We start from the raw sequence: 26,986 nt of genomic DNA, 5'->3' as shown, positions 1-26,986 counted from the left end.
GTTGGGATCCCCACCAAAAAATGGCTTCCCTTGCCCACAAGGGAGGTTAAAGGTCCCACCAATGATTGGTTGTTGGCCTTGGATAAAATTAACTTTGTTTCTGATCCCTGAGGGTTTATCTTAAGCAAATACAGTGTATTTAAAAAGCACCTTTAAAAATCTAACATCACTTTCCCCCCAATAATATAAGGAAAATAAAATCAGAACTCCATCATTTTTTTTTTAAATCGTCACTAGTTTATTGAATGGGAATCATCTTTACATGAAGGCATCAAAACGTTTTAGTTGCATCACACACATGCATGAGATAATACAAAAGATAAAAATGTATGGAAGGAATACAATATTAGACATCTCTTATGCACACAGAAAAAGAACTAAAGATACGATACATATATAAAAATGAAGTCTTTCATCCACCCTAACAATGATAACAACAAAAAACCAACACCCAGAAACAAAAAAATCAATCGGAGTAAAAAAACAAAAAATGAAAATGATACTTTTAAAAAACATTAAAATCATTTTTAAAAAAAATAAATTGTTGATTAATATACCTTGGTCAACAAACCGTTTTCTTTAAGATTGTCACAAACAACGACTCCATTTTTTCATGTCTTACAATAACAATATCAAAGCAAACCCACTTATACATAATATATATATACTCAAAATACTTTGCAAAGAAAGAAATAAAAAAGATTGAGAATTCAGATTTATTCACTTCCGTCACTTCAAAGACTTCCCGTTGCACTTTTAATAAAATTATTTGATATTATTCACAAAGGATTTATTTCATGACACTGTCTTGCCGAGTTGCTGCCCTTTAACTGGTAAGGAATGTTAACATTTGAAATGTATTCAAATTGCATTGGGTTGTTAAATGTACTGCACGCCATATTGTATGAGAATAGAACTATTTTATAATTAATACTCCACCGAATTTTCAAATATCTGTAAATCAAATGGACTCGGATTATTACCTTGATAGAAACTCAATTCAGTCTACATTTGGAATTGGTCACATCTCCTGAAATGTTACTTTAGATGTTGTTCATTACGAAATTACTTTAGTAAGAGAATTTAAAACAAATTCTATGTTTTAACTATGATGTAGATAACGATCATTTTCTGTTTCAGCAAGACAAATCAAAAATAAATATTAAAAAAACGAATAGACAGTTTTGTTTTTCTTTTTTTTTTTTTTTTTGGGGGGGGTGGGGGGGATGAAAAAATCACTGGAACTTTTAACAAAACAAAAAAACATATGATAGAAGAAAATTTCCTTTTCAAGAATCACTTACAGACAGACTATTCTCATACACTTTGACAATAAATTTTCATAGAGTTAATATTTGCATCCAGAAAGACTCCAGAGTGTAGTGCTGTTTAACAAGGGAATATACCAAAAAAAAAAGTCTGACCAGACCAATTGTGTTTGATGTGAAGTCTAATCAAATAACATAATGTGAATATTCAATACCACACTCTCTCTTGACGCATATGTCTGGGTAGATGCGATGTAGGATGCATAAAATAAAGGGGCCCATTGATGACTTTCACCTGTTTGAAACTTGACTAAATGTGAGGCAAAACAAGAGTAAAGAAGCTCTCTTTATTGGCAACATTTCCAAATCCATTGTTTAATGGTTTTTCTTTTTTTCTAGCAGACATTCCACATTCCACAAATTTCAAAAAGTGTTCTTTGTTCATGTCTCACCTTAAACTGAAATAAAACATAATAACAGACTAATGCTTGCATTTACAGGTTCGCCACATGATAAAAAATGCATACTATTAAAATATTTCCCACTCAACCAGTGAATTTGGCATATTTGGACTAAATGTAATGACTATGATTGAATTTTTATCTAAGCAACAGTTTCTATTTGCTTGCACCTCTTGAAAAAGGAAAAAACCAATAATCTTTTTTGAAGTAAAAAAAAACCAACAAACCAGACAACCAAGAGCGTCAGTGTCAGTAAAATTAGACTAGATAGAATAAATATGTATATGACTATAGGATTTTCCAATTATCCAAATCATTTATGTCAACAAAGAAGTTACTGTTAGTCTTTTGGTATCGTGATACTGGACTAATAACAAAAGTGGAAGTCATCGTGTGTGTTAAATCATAACATACTATAACCCTCTAAGGCACACAAACAAAGATTACTATTGTTTAGAAAAGCTCAAAAAATTCTTTGATTGAGTTAGTTATTATTTTAGAAAATTATTGGCGCTTATGGTATGTTTTATTCTTTTCAGCGCCTGAGAAAAGAAAGAAGGTACAAAATAAAAAGAAATTTAGATAGATTTAGATTTCATAGCTTGCAATATTCAGACCTAAGAAGACAACTAGGAACAATCTCAAATATGATCACAAATCACAAATCCCAGCAGCTATTTACACCTGTGTACAGTCTAAGGTGATTCAAAATCTTGCACAGACAACAGTCAATGACATGGGATCCTTAACTTAACGAAAAATCTGATCATTCCCGATCTGACAGTCACTTAGAGAGAAGATTTACAGGGGGGAGGGGGATACTTGCATCCATCTATTTCCCTCAGAGAAAGGTTTGTTTTTGTTTTTGTTTTTAAGGTTTTTACGGCGCTTGCAACATATTTAGGTTATATCAGCGCCAGTAAAAAGGAAGAAAATGGAATAGTAAAAAGTTCTAGAATTACAATTAAAGCAGCCAAGAGAAAGTAAGACAAAGGGGAACTGGGAACAAATAGGGATCAGATGTAGATTCCAAGAGCATACCACCAATGTATTTAGTTTGAGATCACCTATAAGTCTCATCCAGACACAAGCACAAAATCCAACAAAGAGGAACACACCCAAATGCTAACATTATACATTTAAAATAACAAATATAATAATACATAACAGAGAGATGATTTACAAGGAAAAAAAACATCATCTTCCAAAACAATAACTATGCATCGACTGTTTCCCTCCCAGCCAAGACTCCGGCCAGGGCCAGGACAAAACCAAGTAATCTCATTCCAAGACAAAGACAGAAGACATGTTGGAAAACAGATATACGCGGATAGAAGACACAGTATGTACCCCCCTGCCCACTATGGGAGGTCAGGAACCCCACCCAGTCAGAGAAAGGTCTCCTGCAAGGGTCTGAGCAAAATCAAGTCACATCACTCTGGGACAAGGACAGAAGGTTTCATATAACAGGATAACAGATGAGAGGAGTAGATTTTACTTTTAACTTAAAGGGAAAAAAAGACATTAATATTTTTTTAAAACCAAAAACAAACAAGACATTCAAACTTCATCCGTAATTATCATAATGAAACACATGCTTAATTGCATTTTAAATCCCTGAGAAGACGACCAATCATTCATTCATAAATAATCTTTTTAAAAGAACGCTCAGTTAATCCAATCACTATCCAAATATTTCCCATGACATAAAATATCCTGATTATCAGATACAATTACACACTTGATGACAAATAAAATGACAATAATGGCACAGAGCAAACCATTTACTTTACCAAGGCATATTGGAGGACCTTTTCTTATTCAACATTCATTCTTCACTATAAAAATAATAAGTTCTGTAAAATGCTCTGCCCTTTTCATTATTCTTTTAAGGCAACTCCGACACCCTGACCCAAAAAGATGTACAGCTGGTTCATCAAAGAGTTTTAAACAAAGAAAAAATACCACTATTATTAATATCATCATTATCTTTATTAGTATTATTATCATAATTATTATCCATTATTATTATCATCATCAACATTATTTTTAATAATCATCATCAATCATTATTGTTACTATCATTATTATTTATTCATTTATTTACTTTCATCCTCGCATTGCTTTGCCGAGGCTGCTGATGTTAGTACTATTCCTGTTATTATTGTTTTAATATTTTTCATGACAATATGAGAAGCAGCGATGGTCTATCCCATTACCAATAAAAAGGTTTTAATTCAAAACTCAGCACAACTTTGTGGTTAGTGCTTATTAATACAACCTAGCAATTAATTATTTTCTGTTATCAGTTTTGACTCCCCACTAAAATTCAGAAAAGAAAAATAACTTTAAAAAACAAACAAAATATTTAAAAACCCCAAAAACGAATTTGACACGAAGCAGTCATTCATCTCCAACACCACATTTCTGGAGAGCACTATCTCATCAATATTAAAAGTATAGATTTTCAAACATGAACTACAAAATTCAATTATTGGTTCAGATCTTTAATTTGAATAGTCCCGTTATGCATACATATTGATTTTATCAATGATGGTAAAAAATATTGTGATTCTAGTGACATTATTTACACAAGGAAGAACCAAGAAATAGGAAACTGAAATAATTCCATTTATACTCCAACCTTTCACAAAATCTGATCAACGACATGAAGGATTAGTTGTCTTTATTAAAAAATATTTCTAATTATAACTAATGAGTATTTACAATAATTAATGAAGTGATGTATGATTTGAAAGAGACGTCTAGGTTAAATGAATGGTATCTTTCGACGTCTAGGTTAAATGAATGGTATCTTCCATCCAATGCTTGCAAATTATTAATGACAATTCAGAACCAAGTTTAAAAAAAAAGAAAAATAAGAATTGAAATAATTAGGATATGAAGTATTTTTCTTATTTAAAAAAGTTTTTGATTTCATAAAATTTTGAAATAACTAATCTGGTTCCATTTTCTCTTGCTTTCAAAGGAAAGGAAAAGAAAAGACATTCTGTTGATACTTCTTGAAAATAATTACCTTTTCTACAAGGATGATTAATATTTTTTTAAAAGTCAGTGATGGACATAATAAGATTCACATATTTTTTTTTAGCAAGATGCTGATTGGTAGAAGAGTTATTATGATAATCCAAACAATGGCAATGTTGCCTTGACACTCTCACAAAAGATTTCCAACTATACATGTAATCGTAGAACCTCAAACACAGTTACACTATTTTGTACACATTTCTGGTAAAATATCTTCAAGGGTGACAATTTCTCAAGAAGAACCTCTTAAAAGAAAAACCTAAATTTTATACACAATTCAAATATATATATTTTCAAAATTGCATTATTGCAAATGGATTCATAAAAAATATAAATTGAAACCAAGACCCAATTTACATCCATCCAAGATGGTCATCAGGATTTAATGTGCTGAAACTTGATGGGAAAGTATTAATGAAAAAGACAAACTGCTGCTTTGTTCTTGTTTTGTTTTTAATTAGTCATTTAAGCACCCAGAAAAGAAAATTCAGATAAAAGAAAAAACAAAACAAAAACAGGAATAGACGATGGAAAAAATGTACCTCTGAACCTAGTCTGAGACAAAAGTCATCCCCTCACCTGCATCTTTGCCGAAAATGAAGGTACGTTTGTATTATCACTAACAATATATATCTAGTACATGTAAACTAAAGATTAGCTCATAAACATAAGACATCTAATGGAGAAATGATTTACAAGGGAAAAATTACCATCTCTCATTCTTAAAAAAAATGCATGACAAAAGTGGCCATAAGCCAACATATTGAGATCTCCAACCCATGATTTTCTATCATCATTTTGTGTAAAAGATTAATCAATCCATCAAGAAAACAAATGACACCAAACTTTTTGTCCCACGACACATTACACAAGAAATGGTTAGATACCCTTTCAAAACTGTTTGGTCACATAGACTTAATTTTTGCAAATCATGGGCAGAGCCAACTGAAAATAAGGAAAAGTAAAAATAATGTGCTGTGACATTTAAAAAGTCTTTTAATTAGACTTCCTTAAAGTTAATGAAATATCATAATCTAATTTCCCCCCCCCCCCCCCCCCCCCCATTCCCTCAAAAACTTAATTCAAAAAAAAAAAAAAATATAAACAAATAGAATTTTAAAAAAACAGAAAAAAAACAATATTTGAAAAAAAAAACCCCATCTCATTTCCGTCCCTCCCCCGACAAAAAAAGAGGCATAGAAAACTTTTATTGCCACTACGATAAGTTGACAATCATTTAAAACTAAATTAAAAACCCATTTCATATTTGATGTTTTCTGGGTTCCACTTCTACACAGACAAAATATCCTTTGTATACGTATACACAATTTCCTTTACTAATGATGTTCTACAGTCTATGCATATTCCATTGCCTTTTGTACATGGTGTATTACTATAATGTGGTGAAAACCAAAACCAAGTGTGATAACAAAAAATATTTGAGCTTTGCATACAGTAGGTAAGACAAATTGCAGATAAACTTTTCCTCTTTTTCAAAATCAAATATGAATTCATTTCTATAAACCCTTTAAGGTCAGCAAAAGCTAGTTGTCCAATTATGCACTTAAATATTTTCATGCAAAAAAGTAATCCATGAAAATATCCCATTTGCTAAATTTTAATGCGATGAATAGTAAATAAACCCCAGATTTTAAAACGATGAAAAGTAAAATCATACCAGACAAATGGTTGACAAAATTTGTAATCTTTTCTAATTTGTTGTTAACTTTTAATACAACAAGTATACTTCAAATGGAAATGTTTACCCACAATCGTGAAACACCCTACATTCAGCTGAAAATCTGACTTAGATTCACAAATTTATATGTAACAAACACATTAACATACCCTTACATACAATTTATTCTGCTCTACCATCTTCTTTATCATTATGAGATCAATAGAAATGTAAGTTGAATGATATTATTCATATCCTCTACCCATGGCAACAGATATGCATCTCAAGATCATGACATTATTCCAAAGTAAGTTACAGCTTTCGTCTTGGTTAAAAGAAAAAGAAAAAACAAAGAGACATCAACAGATTATAATTGGTTCATAGATGGACAATCATATTGTCCCAGATATAAATAGTTTCTTTTTGGTTACTTATTATCTCCCATAAATAAATGATAATTTTAATATGTTCTACATATAAGAAAAAGAGCCACTAATCAAGACGTTCAATAAGTTTTGATAATACCTCTGTAAATAAGAAACCATTCTCACTTTTTATGTAGTTCCATGAGGAAGCTTTGTTGACTTAGTATCAAAACAAACAAAATTCAATTTTCTTCATCAGTTTTCCTTTTATAGTTTGTAGATGTATAACTGCTGAAACTTACCACATGAAAGTAGCTAACTAAATCAATATTACTTTTTTTTTTATGCCAAAGCTTCAAATCCCATAAGCTGTAACCAAAACTGGATGAAAATAGTTTTGGAAAAGGAAATTTACAATGAAAGGTTTGTTTACAATTGTTTACTTAAAAGTCGTATGATATCCACCACAGATAAACTTGCCTAAGGAGAAGCAAAAGAATCTTAGATAAAAATGTCCTTCCTGGTTAGATAAGCAATAGGGGGTGATGGTTTGTAGGCCCTGCTGACAAATGGAATTTCACAATGTAAAGGTTCAAGGTTCTAGCGTCATGTTCATTTTGCAGACAAAGCTTTATTATAGGCACATAAAAGAAAGTAGCATAAATCAATATCCAATGTTTGTCCAAGGTGACTTACAGGTTCTTGTAAAAATGCAATATTTTCACCATCAATTCTACTAAAGAAGTTTGAAAAATTTTAAGAGCCATAGCCTCTCATGTATTCAGAAGCTGTCAAACAAATTGAACGTTTTTTAGAGGTGCAGTGGTTTGCTTTAGCATCAATATCCCTGATATACAATAAATACTTTTTTTACATGAAGATTAAAGCAATTAAACAATACCAAAAATATCATAATCATATAAAATATACATCAAATTCCAGTTTCATTCAACGTTACATATTTAATCACTGCTGCACTGATGATGAAATGATCACACAATCAAATATCTACACACATTGTCATACTGGTGAACTGCGTCCTGAGCTGGCTGCACTATCTGAAAAGCAAATGAACAAAAAGATGTGAAAGGGATTTAAATGTGATCTGCCTACTCAAAAAGGTATTAATTTGTTGTTGGGTCATTTTTTTCACAACTAACAAAGCCTATATATTATTATGCCATACCTGCCTACTTGAAAATTTCAAATTCAGTAAGAAATACAAAATTCATCAGTAATTAATGGTCAAATTTCAGTAATACTAAAGCAAACAAAAATAATGATAGATACACCCTTTTATAATAAACTTACCATGTTAAATAGGCCTACTACTTATGCGGGTCAAGCATCAATCAAAGTCCATTTTCCACAGCATGGTAAAATATTCATAAGAAATCAAGTCCAGTGAATGAGTAAAAACTACATCTGCTACAAATTCTACACATTATATTACATATATTATTATTTTTTAATTGCGACCATTTGTATCAGTAATATTTCTTCTATTTCCGCAAGTCCGTAATAATAGGCAGGTATGTTATGCATATGTCTGAAAATTTGACTACAAATATTAATAAAATTCTGATTATCTAATTTTGAGATATGAATGATTGAGAGAAAAGTATAAAAAAACCTAGATTTTTAAAAATTGACCCCTACTCTACAAAGCACTTTAACAAAGATATGTATCATCATCAGTGGATGGCTTCCTATGATAAGTTTGATCAATCAGGAGAGGTCATTTATATGGCTATGAAAGAGAAGATTATCTTTGTGTACAGATTTTAACCCTCTTTACTGGTTAAACTACGAAATTCTGTCACCTATTATGGTAAAATGCTTACTTTTACTAAGAAAGAAAAAATGACATGCCCTCTCCATTGATATCCCATATGCCATTGGTTGAAAAGGTGAGCAAGTTTTATTGAGCACTGGAAAATATGGATCTTAAACGGAAAATCAACGCATGTTTTGAACATGCTACTGAGAGTCATGTTTTAAAACTTGTGACTTCTACAACTATGCTAAATATTTGTGTTAAATCTAAATGTTTTTGTAGAGATAATCGATTGTAGTTTCTAAAACAACAAAAAAAAAAACCCACCCCAATTATTTCCATAATTCTGACCATTTCCAATTTAAAACTTATTTTCTTTTTTCATTATACCGCTTCAATTGTTCTGAACAATAAAGATACAATCTGATGAATGATTAAAATTCACATAAAAGAATCTATAACTGTTGACTTCACAGGACCATGAGTAAACATTTGTGTCCAGAAAGACTTTTACTCACAGCAATCCTTCTATTTAAAAAATTAACCAGAATTTTAAAATAAATACTAAAACCATTTAAAAAGACAAATCTCCTAAAATAACTATTTTCATCCTTATGATCCAGTAATTCATTGAGGTCGATAATGACTAGTCTGCATCTTAACAAACATTTCTGTCACACGGATAAATCAATATCACACATTTCAGTAATTTATGCCAACATTAGCGTTATGTATAAACAAGTTTTATCTAAAAAATCTAGTCTCAAGAGGCATAACTAGTTAAATGAACATTTTACCTTTTCTTTTCTTTAGTTTGTCTTTAGGTCCCCATATTCTGATTGTCCCATCGTCAGAAGCACTGGCTAACATACTTGGTTCAGTTGGGTTCCAGTGTACACAATTGACAACGAGGCGATGACCCTCTAAAACAGCTACAGGTGCTTCTCGACTTTTATGCCATATGAACACTTTGTGGTCTGAAATTAAAGCAATCAAATATTTTTAAAAACTCATTCAACAAATTAGCCTTTACTATGAACTCATTATGAAATAAGCAAAACAAAAGTAAAATAGATATTATCCTCACCTTCACTACCACTGGCAATATAATCTTGGTTGAGCCCCCCAAAACAGGAATATATAGTATAAAAGGCTTGAGTTTGTCCGTGGAATTTGCGTAAAAGCACCTTGTCTCTCAGGTCCCATAAATGACAACCCTTAAATAAAAAGAAGACAATTTATTTTTAAAAAAATATATATCAATTCTTTGTAGAAGAGCATGGCATAGCACAAAATAAAGCAAAACATTTCTTCAAAATATAATTATTTTAAAACGTCTTTGAGATGAGAAAAAAGGAGTAAGCAAAAGAATTTCATGACTATCTTGGAGATTAAGTAATAATTTTTTCTTTCCTATTTTTTTTAGAAAGGAAGATGACAACTAACAAACATCAAATACTAGCCCTGAAAACGAATATGGAAGATTCAGTTTTTTAAAATATCAGTTAAAATATGAGAATGGAATTTATCATATCACATAACAAACTGTTATCTAATCTTGGAATGATAAAGTGTTCATATCTGCTGTTTGGTGGAAATAATCAGGATAATATTTTAATAGTGTATTGTCACAAAACAAACTGAATTTATCCCACTTTTCCAAAGGCCTAAATATGAAAATATCCATAATAATAAAATATTATAAAAAGGTCAATTGTCCCTCCTGAGAAATCAATACATGAGAAATAAAAAGGTATAATATAATAAGACGTATTTTGCAGAGAGAGAGAGAGAGAGAGAGAGAGAGAGAGAGAGAGAGAGAGAGAGAGAGAGAGAGAGAGAGAGAGAGAGAGAGAGAAAGAGAGAGAGAGAGAGAGAGAGAGAGAGTACATACCTGAGAAGCAACATTTACTAATAAAAGTTCTTTTTTCTCATCCATTACAAATGTCATGATAGGATGATCTTCTTGGATGCTGAGGAAAATAAAATGAAATCAAGCAATTTGAAAACTGTTTGAATCTTTTATGCTGGAAATTCTTAGCTCAATACAAGACAAGTTGGAAACTATGTGCTCGTAATATAGAGGTTCTGGTAGCATAATTGGTAAAGCATCAGCTCTCACGAGTAAAGCTGGTTCCAGCTCCATGCATCTAACCACAACATTTTTGTCCTACGTTGGAGGCATTTAAGCTCTTGAGATATTTATGGTCTGGTATTTTTTTTTGCAAATTCCCCAAGATTAATTATCTTTTCATAATTTCTACAATTATTAAAAGCCCGTTCTTCAACCTATTATTTCTTCAAGGCAGAGAGTGACATTTTAAACCAAGGAAACAAGCCTTAAATCTTGAAAAAGAACTTAGCAATTTCGTGAACTTGGCCAACTAATTGGAGTCAACGCAAGCATAATATAATGACATGTCAAGATTCAAAATCGAGGAAAAAATGTATAAAAACCACTTTAAAATCATTCAGCAACAGGCCTTTGCTTTCAAATATAATTAATGACAAAAGAATTTGGTTTTTTAAAATTGCATTAAAAAAAAAAACTTACATTGGAAAGTCTTGTAATGTGTCAAAGTTGTATCCTCGGATACGGTTGTGTGTGTCTGCTGCCAGAGCAACCTTGTCATCAAGAGCAGCAAGACCATGTATACGAATACCTTCCCAAAGATCTATAACATTGCCATCAATGTCCTGGTTGAGAAAAAGAAATTTATAAAATAGATTGCTGCTGTTTGATTTTTAGCTGATATACTTAGGTATGAAGACATATCAATAGCATGATCCATTTATTTACTAAAGTTAATTTGAATAAAAACAGTAAAACTATTTGATCATTTAAAAACAAATGTGGACATATGAGTGAAACAATATATTGTTAATTTTTATCACCAATAATTTGTTATCTAAATATAAACTTTACAGCCCTTTAAGTTGTTTTTATTTTTTTTTTATGTACATAAAAGAAAAACAACTAAAAACCAGAACTAAGAGTTGAAAATGTTTCCACTTACACAATAATAAAACTGTCCTCTAAGACCACCCACAACCAATTTGCGCCCATCGGGCATCCAAGATGCATAGGTCAAACTGTCATCACTATTTTGGTGGATTCTTTGTCTGATCTCACCAGTCTGAAATAACAAGGTAATGGTTCCAATCAACATCACTCTACTTGATCAATTAAAAAAACAAAAACAAAAAAAAACAAAAAACAGGTGAAATCTTACTTTTTAAACACATTACGAAAATGGAATCCAAAAAATGTCAAATAAAATCCTCAAACTGTCACCCTTCATAGACATGCCTACTCTTTACAGTAGGACATTTGTATTTAACTGAATCTATTCATGTACCAGCATAATACTTGCAGCTTCCAACACACTGTTCAATTCTCCATGTCACACACACACACACACAAACATTTCCTTACAATAAATGATACAATTCCCTCCTCTAATCAAAATCATTTGTGAATTTGAACTAATGTGTTGAATAAGCAGAGTGACACTAATCCTTTAAAAAACAAAAACAAAAAAAAAAAAAAAAACAAAAGCACCATTTTTTTTTTTTGTACCAAAGCAGTGTGTGTAGTTGCCTTCCTTGCCAACTCATGACTCATTGAAGAAAATATAAATAAGTGATAGCCTCTTTCTTTCAAATCCTTAAATACAAGAACTGACTTATTGTCTGTCCAACCTCATTGTATCCAAGGTCCGCCTTATTATAATGCCAATTTGAATACTCACCACAACATTGTAAATGACAACCTCATTGGTTTCCTCAGGCCCACACACAAGGACGTGAATATTGTCAGGACACCATGCCACAAAACCCACACCAAATTTGTGTTCATTTAGTGTCTTTTGGTGGTGAACCTCAAAATTGTCCTGAAAAGCACAAATAATATTAACAATAGTAGACACCTATACCAGTTTAAAATAATTTTTATTTGTGATCATAACTTTTTGAAAATCAATGAGAGTAAGTTAAAAAGATTCTATTTATGATCAACATGACAGATTAATGAAATAATAATACACAATGAATCAGAATTTATTAAAAATCAGTGTAAAAAAAATTGATGTAGAATAGGGTTGAATCAAGCTTTATTGCCCATGAGCAAGAAATGTTCCTGAGTGAGCTGCAGGTCCAAACATAAAAAAAATTAATGCATCGCCTATTTCAAACGTTCGTTGATACCTAAGTAATCAGATAAAATCATGATATTTTACATGTTGATACCCTAACTGTTCAAAAGGTCAAATCCAAAATATCTTTGAGATGCATTTACAATGAATGGGGAGAAAAAAAGAAGGAAATTTGTATTACTAGGTCAAGAATTTTCATTTTCAATATTATGTTCAATCAATGTTTGTAGCAAAGAGGGTATGCTGTAAGCAATGCAAAGGAAAAGGGAATCCCCACCCTTTTCATAACTAAAAGTCGTTTGGCAGCAAAAGTATATCATATTGAATTTAAAAATATTTTTTCTGACATTTACATTGAGTGGAATTGTCCGTGTGGTCTGTCAAACACCATTCTGGAAAGCAAATTTCTGAAATATTCACTTACGATGTCAACTTCCCAAATTATGAGTTTATTGTCCTTGGATCCTGTGGCCAACCTGGTGCCATCTGGAGAGAACTGACAATGCAGAACCTCATCTGAGTGGTCCCAAAGAACTTGTGTTGTTACAGTTGGAAATTGCTCCCTTGAAAGAAAGAAATGATATATAATACAAATTTGAAAATACATTCTGATATGCTAATTACTTGCTATATTCTTTATTAAAATTACAATATTTCCATTCCTTATTAAAGAGCTTTAAGATTCAAGTCTTCCACATTTGCACATTTGGTTTAATGTACCGTACATACAACGGGGGGGGGGGGGGGGGGGGGGGGGAACCTTTATTTTTGTCAGCTCAGATAAGTTGATGAGCCATAACACAAGTTGGGTTTAGGGTAAAATCATATCTAAATGGTGGTTTGCATGAAGTTTGAAAATGAAACCACATCTACCCAAACCAAACCTAAAGGTAAAATAGAAAAAAAAGGAAGCCTCAATTTGCCTCAGATATATTTTAATTAAAAATATAAAAACCTAAGAAACTTACGCATTCACAGCTCAGTCAACAACAAAAAATCTTACCTTGTATTCTATCCAAACAAAACATTTTAATCTATGACAATGAGGTAGAGTATTTTCAATTCATTATCTTGGAGTGCATAAGTTAAGAAAAAAATCTTACCACTTAAGAGGCAAAATGACTGCTCCACTTACCCCCATCTCCCCAAAGATAAAAAAAAAATAAAAAAATAAAAAGAAGATATATCAGGAAGTAAAAGTTAAGGTCACCTAGTGCATGCATGGTCCATAAGGAGACAGATGGAGGAGAGATCTGAGTCCAACTGTGTGTTGTGATATGGACATTTTTCTTTTTGTTGTTCAACTGCCTGACTTAGAAGAGTGAAGAGTCGTCGTGGAGGAAGCATAATAGATGGAGGTAAAAACTCTGAAATTAAAAAAAAAAATTACATTGATTGGGTTTGCTCAAAGAACAACATGATTCTGAACATATTCTGACATGGCATATATAAAGTAGAGCCATCTGGTAGCATAAGCAGATCTGAAACGCAGCAGCAACAGTGTATATCAAAAAATAATTTGAGCAGAACTGACAGAATCATGATACAGTGGAAACCATAGATAGCACGCCCTGATTCACAAAGATCCAGCAATTACAGGATTTTCAAATCCTCATCTGTTTCCTCCACTTACTCTTTAGTTAAACATAATCGTTACAGCCGGGAACCACTGCATCATTAATCCACGTAAATATTACCACTACTACTACTACAATTACTATTATTGTTACAATTGATTTTCCTTGAATATTCAATATTCTGAGTATGACATAAACAGGGGTGAGAATTACTGGTCACAAAAAAGGAGGAAATTTTTCAGCACGTAGATCAAGACCGATACAGGATGTTTTGTTTGTTTGTTTGTTGCTTTAGGTCTCTTCCAACACAATTGAGGTTATATGAGAGACCGCTGAAACAAAAAAACAAGCAATCTAACAAAAATAGTACAAATGTAAATCAAAATCATAACCTAAAGATACCATAAGCTAAATTATAAATAACCAAGAACAAACAGGCAGAAGATTTACAGAAAAAAAATATCCCCTGTCAAAAATACAATCACAAACCAAAGAAGCAGGATAGGCTAGTAAAGAGAAGAAGAAACGACATCACTATCGGATCGTACACCCATGCGAACATCATAGGTATATGATTCAAGGGTGATGCTCCCATCCAACCACCCGCTCAAAGGGGAATTGAGAACAAATAGGGATCAGATGTAGATTCCAAGAGCAAACCACCAATGTACTTATTTTGAAATCACCTACAAGTCTCATCCAGACACAAGCACAAAATCCAACAAAGAGGAACACACTCAAATGCTTACATTATACATTCAAAATAAAAATAATAATACAAAACAGAGAGATGATTTACAAGGAAAAAAATATCATCTCCCAAAACAATAACTATGCATTTGACTGTTTCCCTCCCAGCTAGGATTCCGGCCAGTGCCAGGACAAAACCAAGTAATCTCATTCCGAGACAAAGACAAAAAGCATGTTGGATAACAGATATAAAGGGATAGAAGACACAGTATGTACCTCCCTGCCCGCTATGGGAGGTCAGGATCCCCACCCAGCGATACAGGATGTGGTGGTGATTGTAGTAGTGATGATGATGTGGTGTTAGGAATGATAATATGTTGGTAGATGTAGTGGTAGTGGTGGTAGGGATGATGTGGTGGTGGTTGTAGTAGTATTGGTGATAGGGATGATAATGTGGTGGTGGTTGTAGTCGTTGTGGTAGGGATGATGATGTGGTGGTGGTTGTAGTAATAGTGGTGGTAGTTGTAGTAGTAGTGGTGGTAGGGATGATAATATGGTGGTAATTATAGATGGTAGTTGTAGTAGTAGTGGTGAAAGGGATGATGATGTTTTGGTGGTTGTAGTAGTGGTGGTAGCGATGATGATAAGGTGGTGGTTGTAGTAGTGGTCTTAGGAATGGTGGTGTGGTGGTGGTTGTAGTAGTAGTTGTGGTAAGGATGATGATGAGGTGATGGTTGTAGTAGTATTGGCAGGAATGATGATGTGGTGTTGGTTGTAGTAGTGGTGGTGGTGGTATGGATGATGATATGGTGGTAGATGTAGTAATAGTGGTGGTAGTTGTAGTAGTAGTGGTGGTAGGGATGATAATATGGTGGTAGTTATAGTAATAGTGGTGGTATGTATGATGATGTGTTGGTAGTTGTAGAAGTAGTGGTGGTAGGGATGATGATGTGCTAGTAGTTGAAGTAGTAGTGGTGGTATGTATGATGATGTGGTGGTAGTTGTAGTAACAGTGGTGGTATGTATGATGATGCGCTGGAAGTTGAAGTAGTAGTGGTGGTAGGGATGATGATATGGGGTGGCTGTAGAAGTAGGGTGGTGGTTGGGATGATGATTTGTTGGTGGTTGAAGATTGGTGGTTGTAGGGTTGATGATGATGTTATGGTGGTTGTAGCAGTCGTGGTGGTAGGGATGATGATATGGTGGTGGTAGGAATGATGTTGTGGTGGTTGTTGCAGTAGTGGTGGTAGGGATGATGATGTGGTGGTGGTAGAAATTATGTTGTGGTGGTTGTAATAGTAATGAAGGTAGGGATGTTGATCTAGTGGTTGTGGCGAGTGGTTTTTATTCATAAAAAAAAAAAAATTGTGATGGGGATGGGTGGAGATCTACCATTTAGATGGAAGATTCTCAGCCTTGCATATAACAAGGATTTTGCTCTTCTGACCATCCTAATTATATCAGGTTTCTACTGCATATGGAGAGAAAATACAAAGTAACGCATAATGCCAACCCCCTCAATGTATACTTGATGATACAGCTCAATCTAGAAACAGCTGAAAAACACCTATTTCCCTCTAATAGGCAGGTAAAGAAATATGAGTTTGGTTGAAATATTTCTGATTAAAATCTGATTTTTTTTATAATAAATAAATTAAGAACAAATATCAAACAGTATTATTGCATTTTATCCATATGAGTAAATGATTAGCCAAGGTAGCTGATTCATTGACAAGAAAAATGTCTGAATATCTCTAATCTCTTGGATAGTCTTCTTACCTTGCAAGTTTTCAATAAGTTTCTGCCGGCTTTCGTTGCCTCTGCCTTCCCAGTGAGAGCATTCTCTCAATTCACGAGCATTGCTGCACATCATGTATCTATTTGGAAAAAACAAAACACAGCTATATCATGAAAACATCTAACATTTTAAAAAAATAGAAAACATGGAAAAAAACCTTTAAAAAATTTTTTTTTTAAGTACCCGAAAAGTACCATTCGATCATGTAGCCTTGAAAAAGCCACCTCGCCTTAGCTCAATTTGAGGCGCTGCACTGCGGGTGATGCCAGGGTTATTCCAGTCTTCCCTTGGAATAGACCCTAGACAAATTTCCCCTTTGGGATGAATAAAGGGAATTAAAAAAAAAAAAAGTGTGAAGAATAGCGTTCCATGGCATTCAATCTCTGTAGGGAGACAGAACTCCATTAAGGTAAGGAAAAAAAAAAAAAAGAAGAGATGAATAACCATTTATCCTTTTTTAATGAAGGATGGACATTTGTATTTATATGTATATACAATAAACATCACAAGCTTACATTGTTTCCATAAACTAAATTTATCCATTTACGTTTGTTGCTCATATGACTATTTAAAGTCTGTTTTTTGTCGAGTTTTAAAGTGTTTGCAACAATGTAGGTAATTTGGGAAAAATGGGATAGTCAAAAAAGTTATACATTTACAATTGAAAGCACACGAGAAAAAACAAGAAAAAGGGGAAGGGCTTAAATAGGAAACAGATGTAGATTCCAATGAGATACCATCAATATACTTAGTTTGAGATCACTTAAAAGTCTCATCCAGAAATAAGCACAGGTCCCAACTAAGAGAAATTCACTAAATGACTTACAAACCTTTATATATTAAAAAAAAAAAAAATGTAACAGTAAGTAACAGATATTGATATACAAGGAAAAGAATATCATCTCCCAAAACTATAATTATGCACTTGACTGTTTCCCTCCCAATCAAGGAAAAAACAAAGCAATCCCATTCCAAGACAAAGACATAAAGCAAATCGGAAAACAGATATAGGGGATAGAAGACAAAGTGTGACCTCCCGCCCACCATGGGAATTCAAAGACCCTACCCAATATTTAATAATGCCTCTTTTGGCTGTTGTGTCAAGAAATCCGTTCGAGGGTTCATCCAAAAACAGGGAATCTATTTTATCTCCGTTTTTTATCATTGACTCCATCTGACACACTTTAATCAATAATAAGGTAAAATTTGATTATGTTTGTAACAAGGATGAAAAGAGCAAATAAAAGGCTAGCATTAAATCAACATGCTAACAAGTCACTCACGTGCTCAGAACATGAACTCGCTCTGTATTGTATTTCAAAGGAGTAAGTTCATGTCTTAGACATTCTAGGGCTTTCAATGGAATGCCATCCTCAAGCAATTCCAGATATTTTTGTTCCAGGAGTAAGAAACGCATTTTCTGAAGAAAAAAAAAAAGGGATAATAAATTAATAATACAAAAATACAAAAAAAATCAACACTCATATGTGGTCTTGTGGTATGACGCTTGCTTTCGGATAGAAAAGTCCTGGGTTCGAGCCTAATTGAGTCCTTGGAAAAGACTCGTTACTCACATTCTCTCACTGTACTCAGGTGTAAAATGAGTACCTGGCTGTTAACAGTGTTGTCTCTATAAAAAAAAAAAAAATGTAATATCGCCTAACAGGCGTCATGTCTCATTCTATAAGTTACATGTTGCTGTTGGTCAGGGACCCCTTGTAAAGCACTTTGAGCACGTTTAGTGGATATTGCGCGATATAAATGTTCTAGTTAATAATCAAATTTTAGACTTTTTAAAATCTCATCACTTTAAAAATCAGATCAGACAGAAAAATATACAACAATTGTAACTGAAGGCCAATATCTCATTTATTTTGATCTACAACAGGTCGTCTTACAAAGACGATTCCCTACATTAATGGAAGAAGGCCTAAACTGAATTAGAATCATTCAAATGTGTAGAAATACTGAAGGGCATGTGGTCTTAAAAAAAGGAAGGATTTTTTACTCGTTCGTTTATTAACAAATAAAGGAAATGAAGAGATCTGGATTAGACTCATAAATAAGTATAGAAATGCTTAGGAACAATCTTTAACAAGATAATATTTTTCATTCCATTATCGAAATTGGAAAACTTAAATAAATAAGGATTAAAAAAAAAAAAAATTCTATCATAACAAGCCTTACAATGATGTCTTCTTTGCCTCCTTTGACAAGAGGCTCAAGCTCCAGCAGGTCATCATCAGTCTGAGGAATAAATATTTTCACATTAAAATAATCTGTTTCAACACTAATTACTAAGGTTCATGCCATTATCAATTTCTAACTCCTCACATCTTGATTTGTATGAACCCAAAGATTGTTTGATTTCACAACCTTTTGATTATCTTTCTACTTCTATTTAAATATACAGAACCATTCTCAATAGGGCGCAATCCATAAAATAATAATGATAATAACAATAATAATAATAAATACAGGGACGCCAATTAGGGAGGCAAAGATTTACTGAACTTTTATGCAAACACATAGATTGAGTGCTGAACTCCAGTTAAAAGACATTATGTACTTACCTTTTCCTATTAGCAGGTGATTGGACAATATAATGAGGGTTTATAACATACCGAATTCCGTAAATATACGCAAAATTGGCAACCTTGATAATAATAATAATAATAATAATAATAATTTTCATCTTATATAGCAACTCCTGTCGAAATTTCTAAGTGCGTTACATCACATGCATACTATCAAATGCTATCAAAAGCTTAACACCCTCAAACACACCCACACATGTGCAAGTACACAGATACAGCAAAGGTATGAGACAGTAATATTAAACTAGGACAATTGACGATAATAAGCACTTTGAGAAAGAAATGACTTCAGACGTCTCTTGAAAACCAAAGAATCAGACAGATGGAGGAAGCGAATTCCAAACAGTTGGGCCAGATTTGGTAAATGATTTCAATTTTGATTTAGGTATTGATAGCAGTTAAAGATCATGTGATCTCAGCACTCTTGTTGGCTTGTATGAGGTAATTCGTTTTTTTTTTAATACCGGAGCAGTTCGGTCAAAAAGAAGAGCAATTTTGAATTCAACTATGGCCCTGAGACCCAATAGAGTGTGGAGCATATCAGTGGCACTGTCAAATATGATTTTCCTTACACCAATCTGGCCACCCTATTCTGAACTCCCTGGAGTTCATGTATAGATATATATGATAAAATTTTAAAAGGTGATGTATACGATAACATTTTTTAAAGCGATGGATTCAGAATCTTGGGTACCTTATCCCACTGGCCTTCCATAACATGAGCCCGAAATCTGGCTGCTGTGGGATGTTCTAGGGCACATCCTGACTCGGCGATGAGTTGTTCTGCAGTTTGACTGAAAATGAAAAAAAAAGACAGGACCTAATAAAAGCAAAATGTGGTAGTATTGGTAAAAACACAATGCTTTAATGCTTATGGTGGTGACGATGATGATGTGTATGGAGGTAGCATGGTATTGAGCATGGTATTGATCATGCAACCGTGTAAGAGGCGAAGATGTTATTGTGGTGGCAGTGGCCCCATAGTAATTATTAAGTGGTAGTTGTGAAGTGTTTAAAAAGAATTTTAAATTTATTTTGGCCTAGAAAAATAAAAACAGTGGATCTATTAAAGAAAGCTGACTGCACTAGCATTGAAAGCCAAATAAAAAGAAGATGGCGTTGGCTGGGTCATGTGGCCAGAATGGAAAAAGGGTCACTTCCCAAGACAGCCTTGTACTGGACAGCAGATGGGAAGAGAAAGCGGGGAAGACCCAAAGAAACCTGGCGAAGGACCACGGAGAAAGAATTAAAGGAAGCAGGCTTGTCCTGGAATACAGCCACCGCAAAAGCAGCTGATCGCAAAAAATGGAGATGTCTGGTGGATGCCCTATGTGCCTCAAGGCCCGAAGAGGATTAAGTAAGTAAGTAAGTTGTGAGATGGCAGAAGTACTAATGGTTGTACTGTAATGGTGTGCTGGTGTAGTGATAATACGGTTGCAGTGGTAGTGATGTTGTGATATTGTTGGTAGAATCGATGCTTGTGTACTGATGTTTATTTTAAACTGGTGGTTGTGGCAGAGATCCAGCAATTGTAGTGACTTAGTGATGAACGTAGTAAAGATAATGATAGTGCTCTGGTAGTGACATTTGTATCTGACAATCCCATATAATATTTAAGTCTCTCTCAATTTGTGTACAGTATCAAAACTGTCCTAAAACCATTTCAAGCAATATGCTGAACATTAGCTATCTTTTTCGTGTTAACCCATCAAACCCAGACCTACCAATACTTCACATTTAAAAAATGGAATCAGAACATCGGAAAATAGGGATTTGAGACCAAAAAAATAGGGTCCACTATCCACAATGGATAAGCTGTTAAGTTGCCCCCTACAACACATAAGCAAAATGGCAGTCCTATTTTTATTCTGGAAACTGCATGGTGGGGATTATTGTAACCTTTAGCTTAAAGTGGCTATAGCAGGCGCTCTTAGCATTGGACAATTAAATTGATTGTGAACTGCATTTGGTGGCAGAATTGATTTCTTGACTTTATTTCCCTTTTGGCAATCGTTAAACGTATATTTTTTTTCCTCACCACTTTCTATTTACCACCCCTCCCTCTTTCTTAGCATTATCACTATTTTTGAAAATTGGAATTTTAAAGAAGGCAACAGAATGGTGCAAAGAGTAAAAATCAGAATTATTCCACAAAAAGCAGAAGGGTTAGGTGGTATGCAAACCTCTATGTGCCAAGTGGCTTCTGTGTAGACCTTGGACTTACTAGCTACCATCTATTGTCATCTCCTGCTGTTCTAGAATCCATACAGCTTTCATAAAAAAACTGGATATCACTTCCCACAATCTCTTTCAGCTACACCGTCCAACTTACACCCCATGGCAAAGGTAGAAAGTCTGCTGGACAAAAAGGCTTACACCACATTCCTGACTCAAATGACAAGTGTATTTTTCTACCTCCTTGGTAACACCAAAGTCCTTGCAAGGGGTAAAGTTGCTGCCCATTTTTATCCCCATGTACCTTTGATTTGGGTTTGAAGTCAGGGGGTGCTGTCCTCTGACTCTGATGCTCAGTTTATGGAAGGCAGTAGAAAGGATATTTTTTATAGTTTCATCTATTCAAGTAAAGTGGAAATTCAGCTAATTAGGGATGTCATTTCTGACTACACTCTCAAAATTGATGGTGCTTCGGATCAATCAGCTGACGAAGCCATGTTTGAGAGGATGTAAACATTTAACAATATGGATTGTTACAAAGCCATTTGACATACCCATAATTTCAAATTTCACTGACATTTTACGGATAAAACCTCAAACTTGAGGAACAATAAGCTGCACAATGTCTTAAAGGACAGTCAAACATCTTATATTGATATCAAGAGCATAATATGGTTACAATGGTGCTAGAGGCAATTATACGTAGTGACTAATCTGCTTGCAAAAAATGGGTCATTCTCACTCACTCAATGGCTTAAGATAAAATATCACTTGGATAACTCCTCAAGATAACACTATCACTGGAGAGAATGACCACAAAAAAAAAAGGAGGAAATTTTTCTCGAACCAAAGTGATAGAGAATAGCTTACCAACTTCCAAATGATACGGTTTGTTGATGCTGATGACATGGTGATGGTGGTGGTTGTAGTAGTGGTGGTATGGGTGATGATGTGGTTGTGGTTGTTGTTGTAGTGGTGATAGAGATGATGATGTGGTGGTGATAGTGGTTGTAGTTTGTGGTGGTAGAGATGATGATGTGGTGGTGGTTGTTTGGTTTTTATAGTAGTAGTGGTAGAAATGATGATGTGATGGTGGTTGTCATAGTATAGTATTAGTGGTAGGAATGATGTGGTGGTGGTTGTTGTTGTAATAGTGGTGGTAGAGATGATGTGGTGATTGTTGTAGTAGTGGTGGTGGTAGAGATGATGATGGGGATGTGGTTGTTGTAGTAATGGTGATGATGATGATGTCACAAGTAGTTCATGATTGCATGAACTGCATAATTCCTGGTGGTAATAAATAATTTATTTTTTAAATTTCCAAGACAAAAAGTAAAAACTTCAGCATTTTCCAGGACAGCCATTATTTTTTTCAAATTTCAGGAATTCCTTGGATGGTAGGCAAGCCTGCATACTTTGTTGAAGATTTTATTCAATTTGATAGTGGAGTCTGCTAGGACAGAGTAAAATTAACGCTTTCCATGTATGAAAATTCTCTTAACGTCTTTGCAAGTTTTAATATCAACTTTTTACCATAAGCAATGAAAGAGCTGAAAGGATGACCCTGGTTTTCTTCCATCACTTCTTGAAACCTTCCACAAAAAGCAAATTCAGAGTTAGAGCATGTTTTGTTGTGCTTCTCTTTATCAAACTCTTAACCTCACCTACTCAGGCAGAAGAGTTGTATCTGGGGTCAGACATTTGTTCAAAATGACCATCCAAAGATTTAAGACTGTCAACAATGATAGATTCAAAAACTGGATGCATCTTCAGCCAGCATGCCTTTTTTCCTTGGCTTTATAGCATTATAATTGGTGGCTTCTACTTTTACATTATTTCACAGGGTGCAACCCAAAAATGGAAATAGAAGAACCGTTTGTTTTTATGTTTTTAAGGGTTTTACAGCACTTACAATACATTTAAGTCACATCAGTGCCAGTAAAAAGGAAGAAAATTGGATAGTAAAAACAGTCTAGATGTACAATTAAAGGGACTTGAGGAAAAAGTAAGACAGGGGGAAGAGGTTCAAATAGGGAACAGATGTAGGTTCCAAGAACAGACTATCAGTGTACTTAGTTTGAGATCACCTAAAAGTCTCACCCAGACACCAGCACAAGTCCCCACTAAGAGGAATACACTCAAATGTTTACAAATCATATTTTAAAAATTAAAACAAAATAACAGTATAACAGAAAGATGATTTACAAGGAATCAAATATCATCTCCCAAAATTAACTGTACATTTGACTGTTTCCCTCTCAGCCAAGGTATCCGGCCAGGACAAGACCAAGTAATCTCATCTTATTCCAAGACAAAGACTGAAAGCAATTGGAAAACAAATACAGGGGGATAGAAGACACAGCAAGTACCTTCCTGCCCACAATGGGAGGTCAGGAACCCCACCCAGAAATAGAAGAGAAACCACTCTAGACCCATCCAAGGTGCCCAACCATCCTTGTCTGATAAACAACAAATAGGCACTGAGACAGCAGTTTTATAGACAGTCACCTAATAAAAGCCAATCTAGCAAGGGCCGCAAGTTTTTGAAGAATGTAGTACTCTATGCTCAGGTCCTAAAATTGTCAAATATTATCATCATTAATAGTAATGAAGTTAATTTTAATTGTGCCTAATCCTGTAGTCAGGAGGCACACAAAATTCACTGTTCCAAAACGTTCTAAAAATTGGCCTACACACACAGACGCATAAACATAGAGAGAGAAAAATGAAAAAAAAGTAGCTGTTAAATATGAATCAATAAATAAAAATCCTATTGGTAAACTAAAGATTTCACACAATAATGGCAAATGAAGGGAGGTGATGAATATAATGAATTTCTCATTTAATGTAATTTAAGAGATAACAGACATTCTTTAGTTCGTTTCAAAAGTCAAGAGCACATATTTTGCTCAACCTCCCACCCGCCGTCTGACAAACCCAAGAGACACTCCTCATGCAGTCCCAGATGTCAATTAACATCCTGACTCAATAGACTAGCCGAGTATTTTGTTAATTTATAACTGGCATAATCTCACAAACCACCGTAAATTAAATAAGAAGTTAAGAATCCAAAACATTATTTTGGACAAAGACAAATGGGCAAAGGTGATATAAGGTATGCTTGTAATAAAGAAAATTAAAACAAAATTAGACTATCAACAGCATGTTTAAGCAATGGCAAAATACGAAAAGTTGGAAATGATACTTATGCACGCATTTGTACCCAGAAAAATCCCACATAAAATTTAATCTTTCTATAATTAATGACACAAAAATAAAATCTAATTAGGAGCAGATGATCCTTCTAAATAGCTGAGAGAATATGAGCATTTGTATTATTAGTTGTTCTTTTTTCATTGCCTTATCCACTGCCTATTGAGGCAAATCTTATATATATATTGGCTTTGTGATAGTGATACATATCATGATCTTGAGGTATCACATACACCTTGGAACTGGTTTGTCCAGCTCTGAGCGGCACAAAGTTGAGTCCATTAAAAAAAAAAAAGCTCTTTACTCTTTTCTCTCAAAATACTCAAGTAAAATGAGTACTTGGCCATTAACAGCATTGTCTCTGTCAAAAAAATTGTTTAAAATATTGCTTTAAAGATGTGATGTCTCGTCCTACACTACAACCCCTTGTTAAGCAATTGGAGTACGTTTAGTGATTATATGCTATATAAATGCTAATATTATTTAATTTCAAATAGTTATAAGACCAAATAGATATGGAGAGATGGCGGGAAGGCTAATGGTACAACTAAAGCTGAGAGACTTCACAGACCAGGCCATATAATGGTAATAGCTGACTGAAGTTGAGACAGCAAGAGAAATAGAAATGTGTAAAGAGGTACCTCAAGTCACCTCCAAACCTTGGGACAGTCGTTTAAGAGAGAGGGGGAGAGAGAGAGAGAGAGAGAGAGAGAGAGAGAGAGAGAGAGAGAGAGAGAGAGAGAGAGAGAGAGAGAGAGAGAGAGAGACTCAGATGAGTTTAAAAACCAAATCTGCATTACAACTGCTATAAAATTATAGAAGGCTATTTATTTACTGCGCTTGCGTTTTGGAGGCTGAATGGATTGCAACATAGTGTGTATATCAAAGTCAAAGTCAAGGGGGTCCTTGACTCGTGCCCCAATTTCAATTATGATTCCTTGTGGCTAATCTGCTCATTAGGCTGGTCAACATGCATTATTCCTGCTGATATCAGTATCAGAGATCTGTTTGCTGGACTATAATTGAAAGATTAACATGATGCAACACACCTACAGAAGGGTGTGAGTGGTGTCAGCAGAGTCAGTGTGAGTTGATTTCCCCCCTCGCTTTTTCTTCTTCTTCCAGATAAACCGACCCGAGTATTATTACTGTTGATGTGTATATCAAATTATTTCTTGAAGTGTAAACCTATGAGCATAAAATCCGAGAAAGAAAATTTTAAAAAGGAGAGAAAAAGAAGAGAAGAGCCCGTCCTTGCCTTGCCTCGATGATGGCAGTGGCAGATGGACACTCTGACTCTGGCTCGCACTTGAGTGACTTGAGTCCCAAGTCCAGTTTTCTAACTAAATTAGAAGTAACAAAATCATTTCTTAAAAACATATACATTAGACCCTTTACAAAATATTCAAGAATTTTGTGGTGTATCTGGAAAAAATTAATTATGTGACAAATAAGTTTCATTGCTAATTTTGTATCACAATCACCACAACAGTCATATGGACAATCCACACAACACAAAGGATTGTGTTCTATTTTGGTCGCTTACTTAAATCCAAGGCCACGCAGATGCTGTCCGATGAGTCTCACAATGTCTTGATCAGTTTTTGACAGGGTTCTCGCCGTTTGTTCTGAAGTTGCACCATTTGTAATTTCTACACCATTTGAGGTCGACGGGGTGGTATTTTCATGAGAATTTTCAGTCGTTCCATTGTGTTGAGCACTGCCATTGGTCTGCATTATCGTTTGTGAGAATCGCAGTTTCTTAGGCGGTGGGGGGCAAGAACCACCGTCTTCTGAATCGGAAGACGATGCCAGTATGGCTTGAAATCACGATGGTTTGTAATTACGAGCAACTACAAACCACCAAGCCATTAAATTTGTCAGAAAATTATAACCATCGAACACAAAATCTTTTCACAATGCAAACAGATCCTTCACTGAATGTTTTCCCTTGTGACGTCACATCCAAATGCGAATGCTGGGTAGTCACAGCTGACAACAAGTGTATTTTTTCTACTTTCGTTTTTACAATCTAAAATTATAATAAAAACACAAAATATATTATGTTTTATTTATTTATTTATCTCCTTTTCAACAACAACAAAAAAAGGCCCAAAACTTAATCAGAAAACCATTAATAAAGTGAAGTCTCAATGCATTTCCTTGTTATAATTCTCGTTAGTGC

At 34.1% G+C, this 26,986-nt stretch overlaps 1 protein-coding gene across 1 annotated transcript; it reads right to left on the bottom strand.

The window, feature by feature from the left end:
• Window positions 1–1,650: 1,650 nt before the first annotated feature.
• Window positions 1,651–26,774, bottom strand: LOC144960616 (WD repeat-containing protein 26-like). Its single transcript, XM_078893842.1, has 14 exons — window positions 26,348–26,774; window positions 20,108–20,207; window positions 19,004–19,063; window positions 18,100–18,236; window positions 16,798–16,895; window positions 13,962–14,118; window positions 13,176–13,314; window positions 12,350–12,490; window positions 11,615–11,734; window positions 11,152–11,294; window positions 10,492–10,570; window positions 9,685–9,814; window positions 9,395–9,574; window positions 1,651–7,878 (listed from the first exon to the last, which is right to left on the bottom strand). The coding sequence occupies exons 1-14, from the start codon at window positions 26,536–26,538 to the stop codon at window positions 7,841–7,843; spliced, it is 1,713 nt and encodes a 570-aa protein (XP_078749968.1). The 5' UTR covers window positions 26,539–26,774; the 3' UTR covers window positions 1,651–7,840.
• Window positions 26,775–26,986: the final 212 nt, after the last annotated feature.

Source organism: Berghia stephanieae, chromosome 1 (genome assembly GCF_034508935.2).
Source record: "Berghia stephanieae isolate SIO BIC M18660-M18661 chromosome 1, UCSD_Bste_1.3, whole genome shotgun sequence".
NCBI lineage: Eukaryota > Metazoa > Mollusca > Gastropoda > Nudibranchia > Aeolidiidae > Berghia > Berghia stephanieae.
Note: the sequence above shows the minus strand (reverse complement) of the source record. Positions and strands in the feature narration are given on the sequence as shown.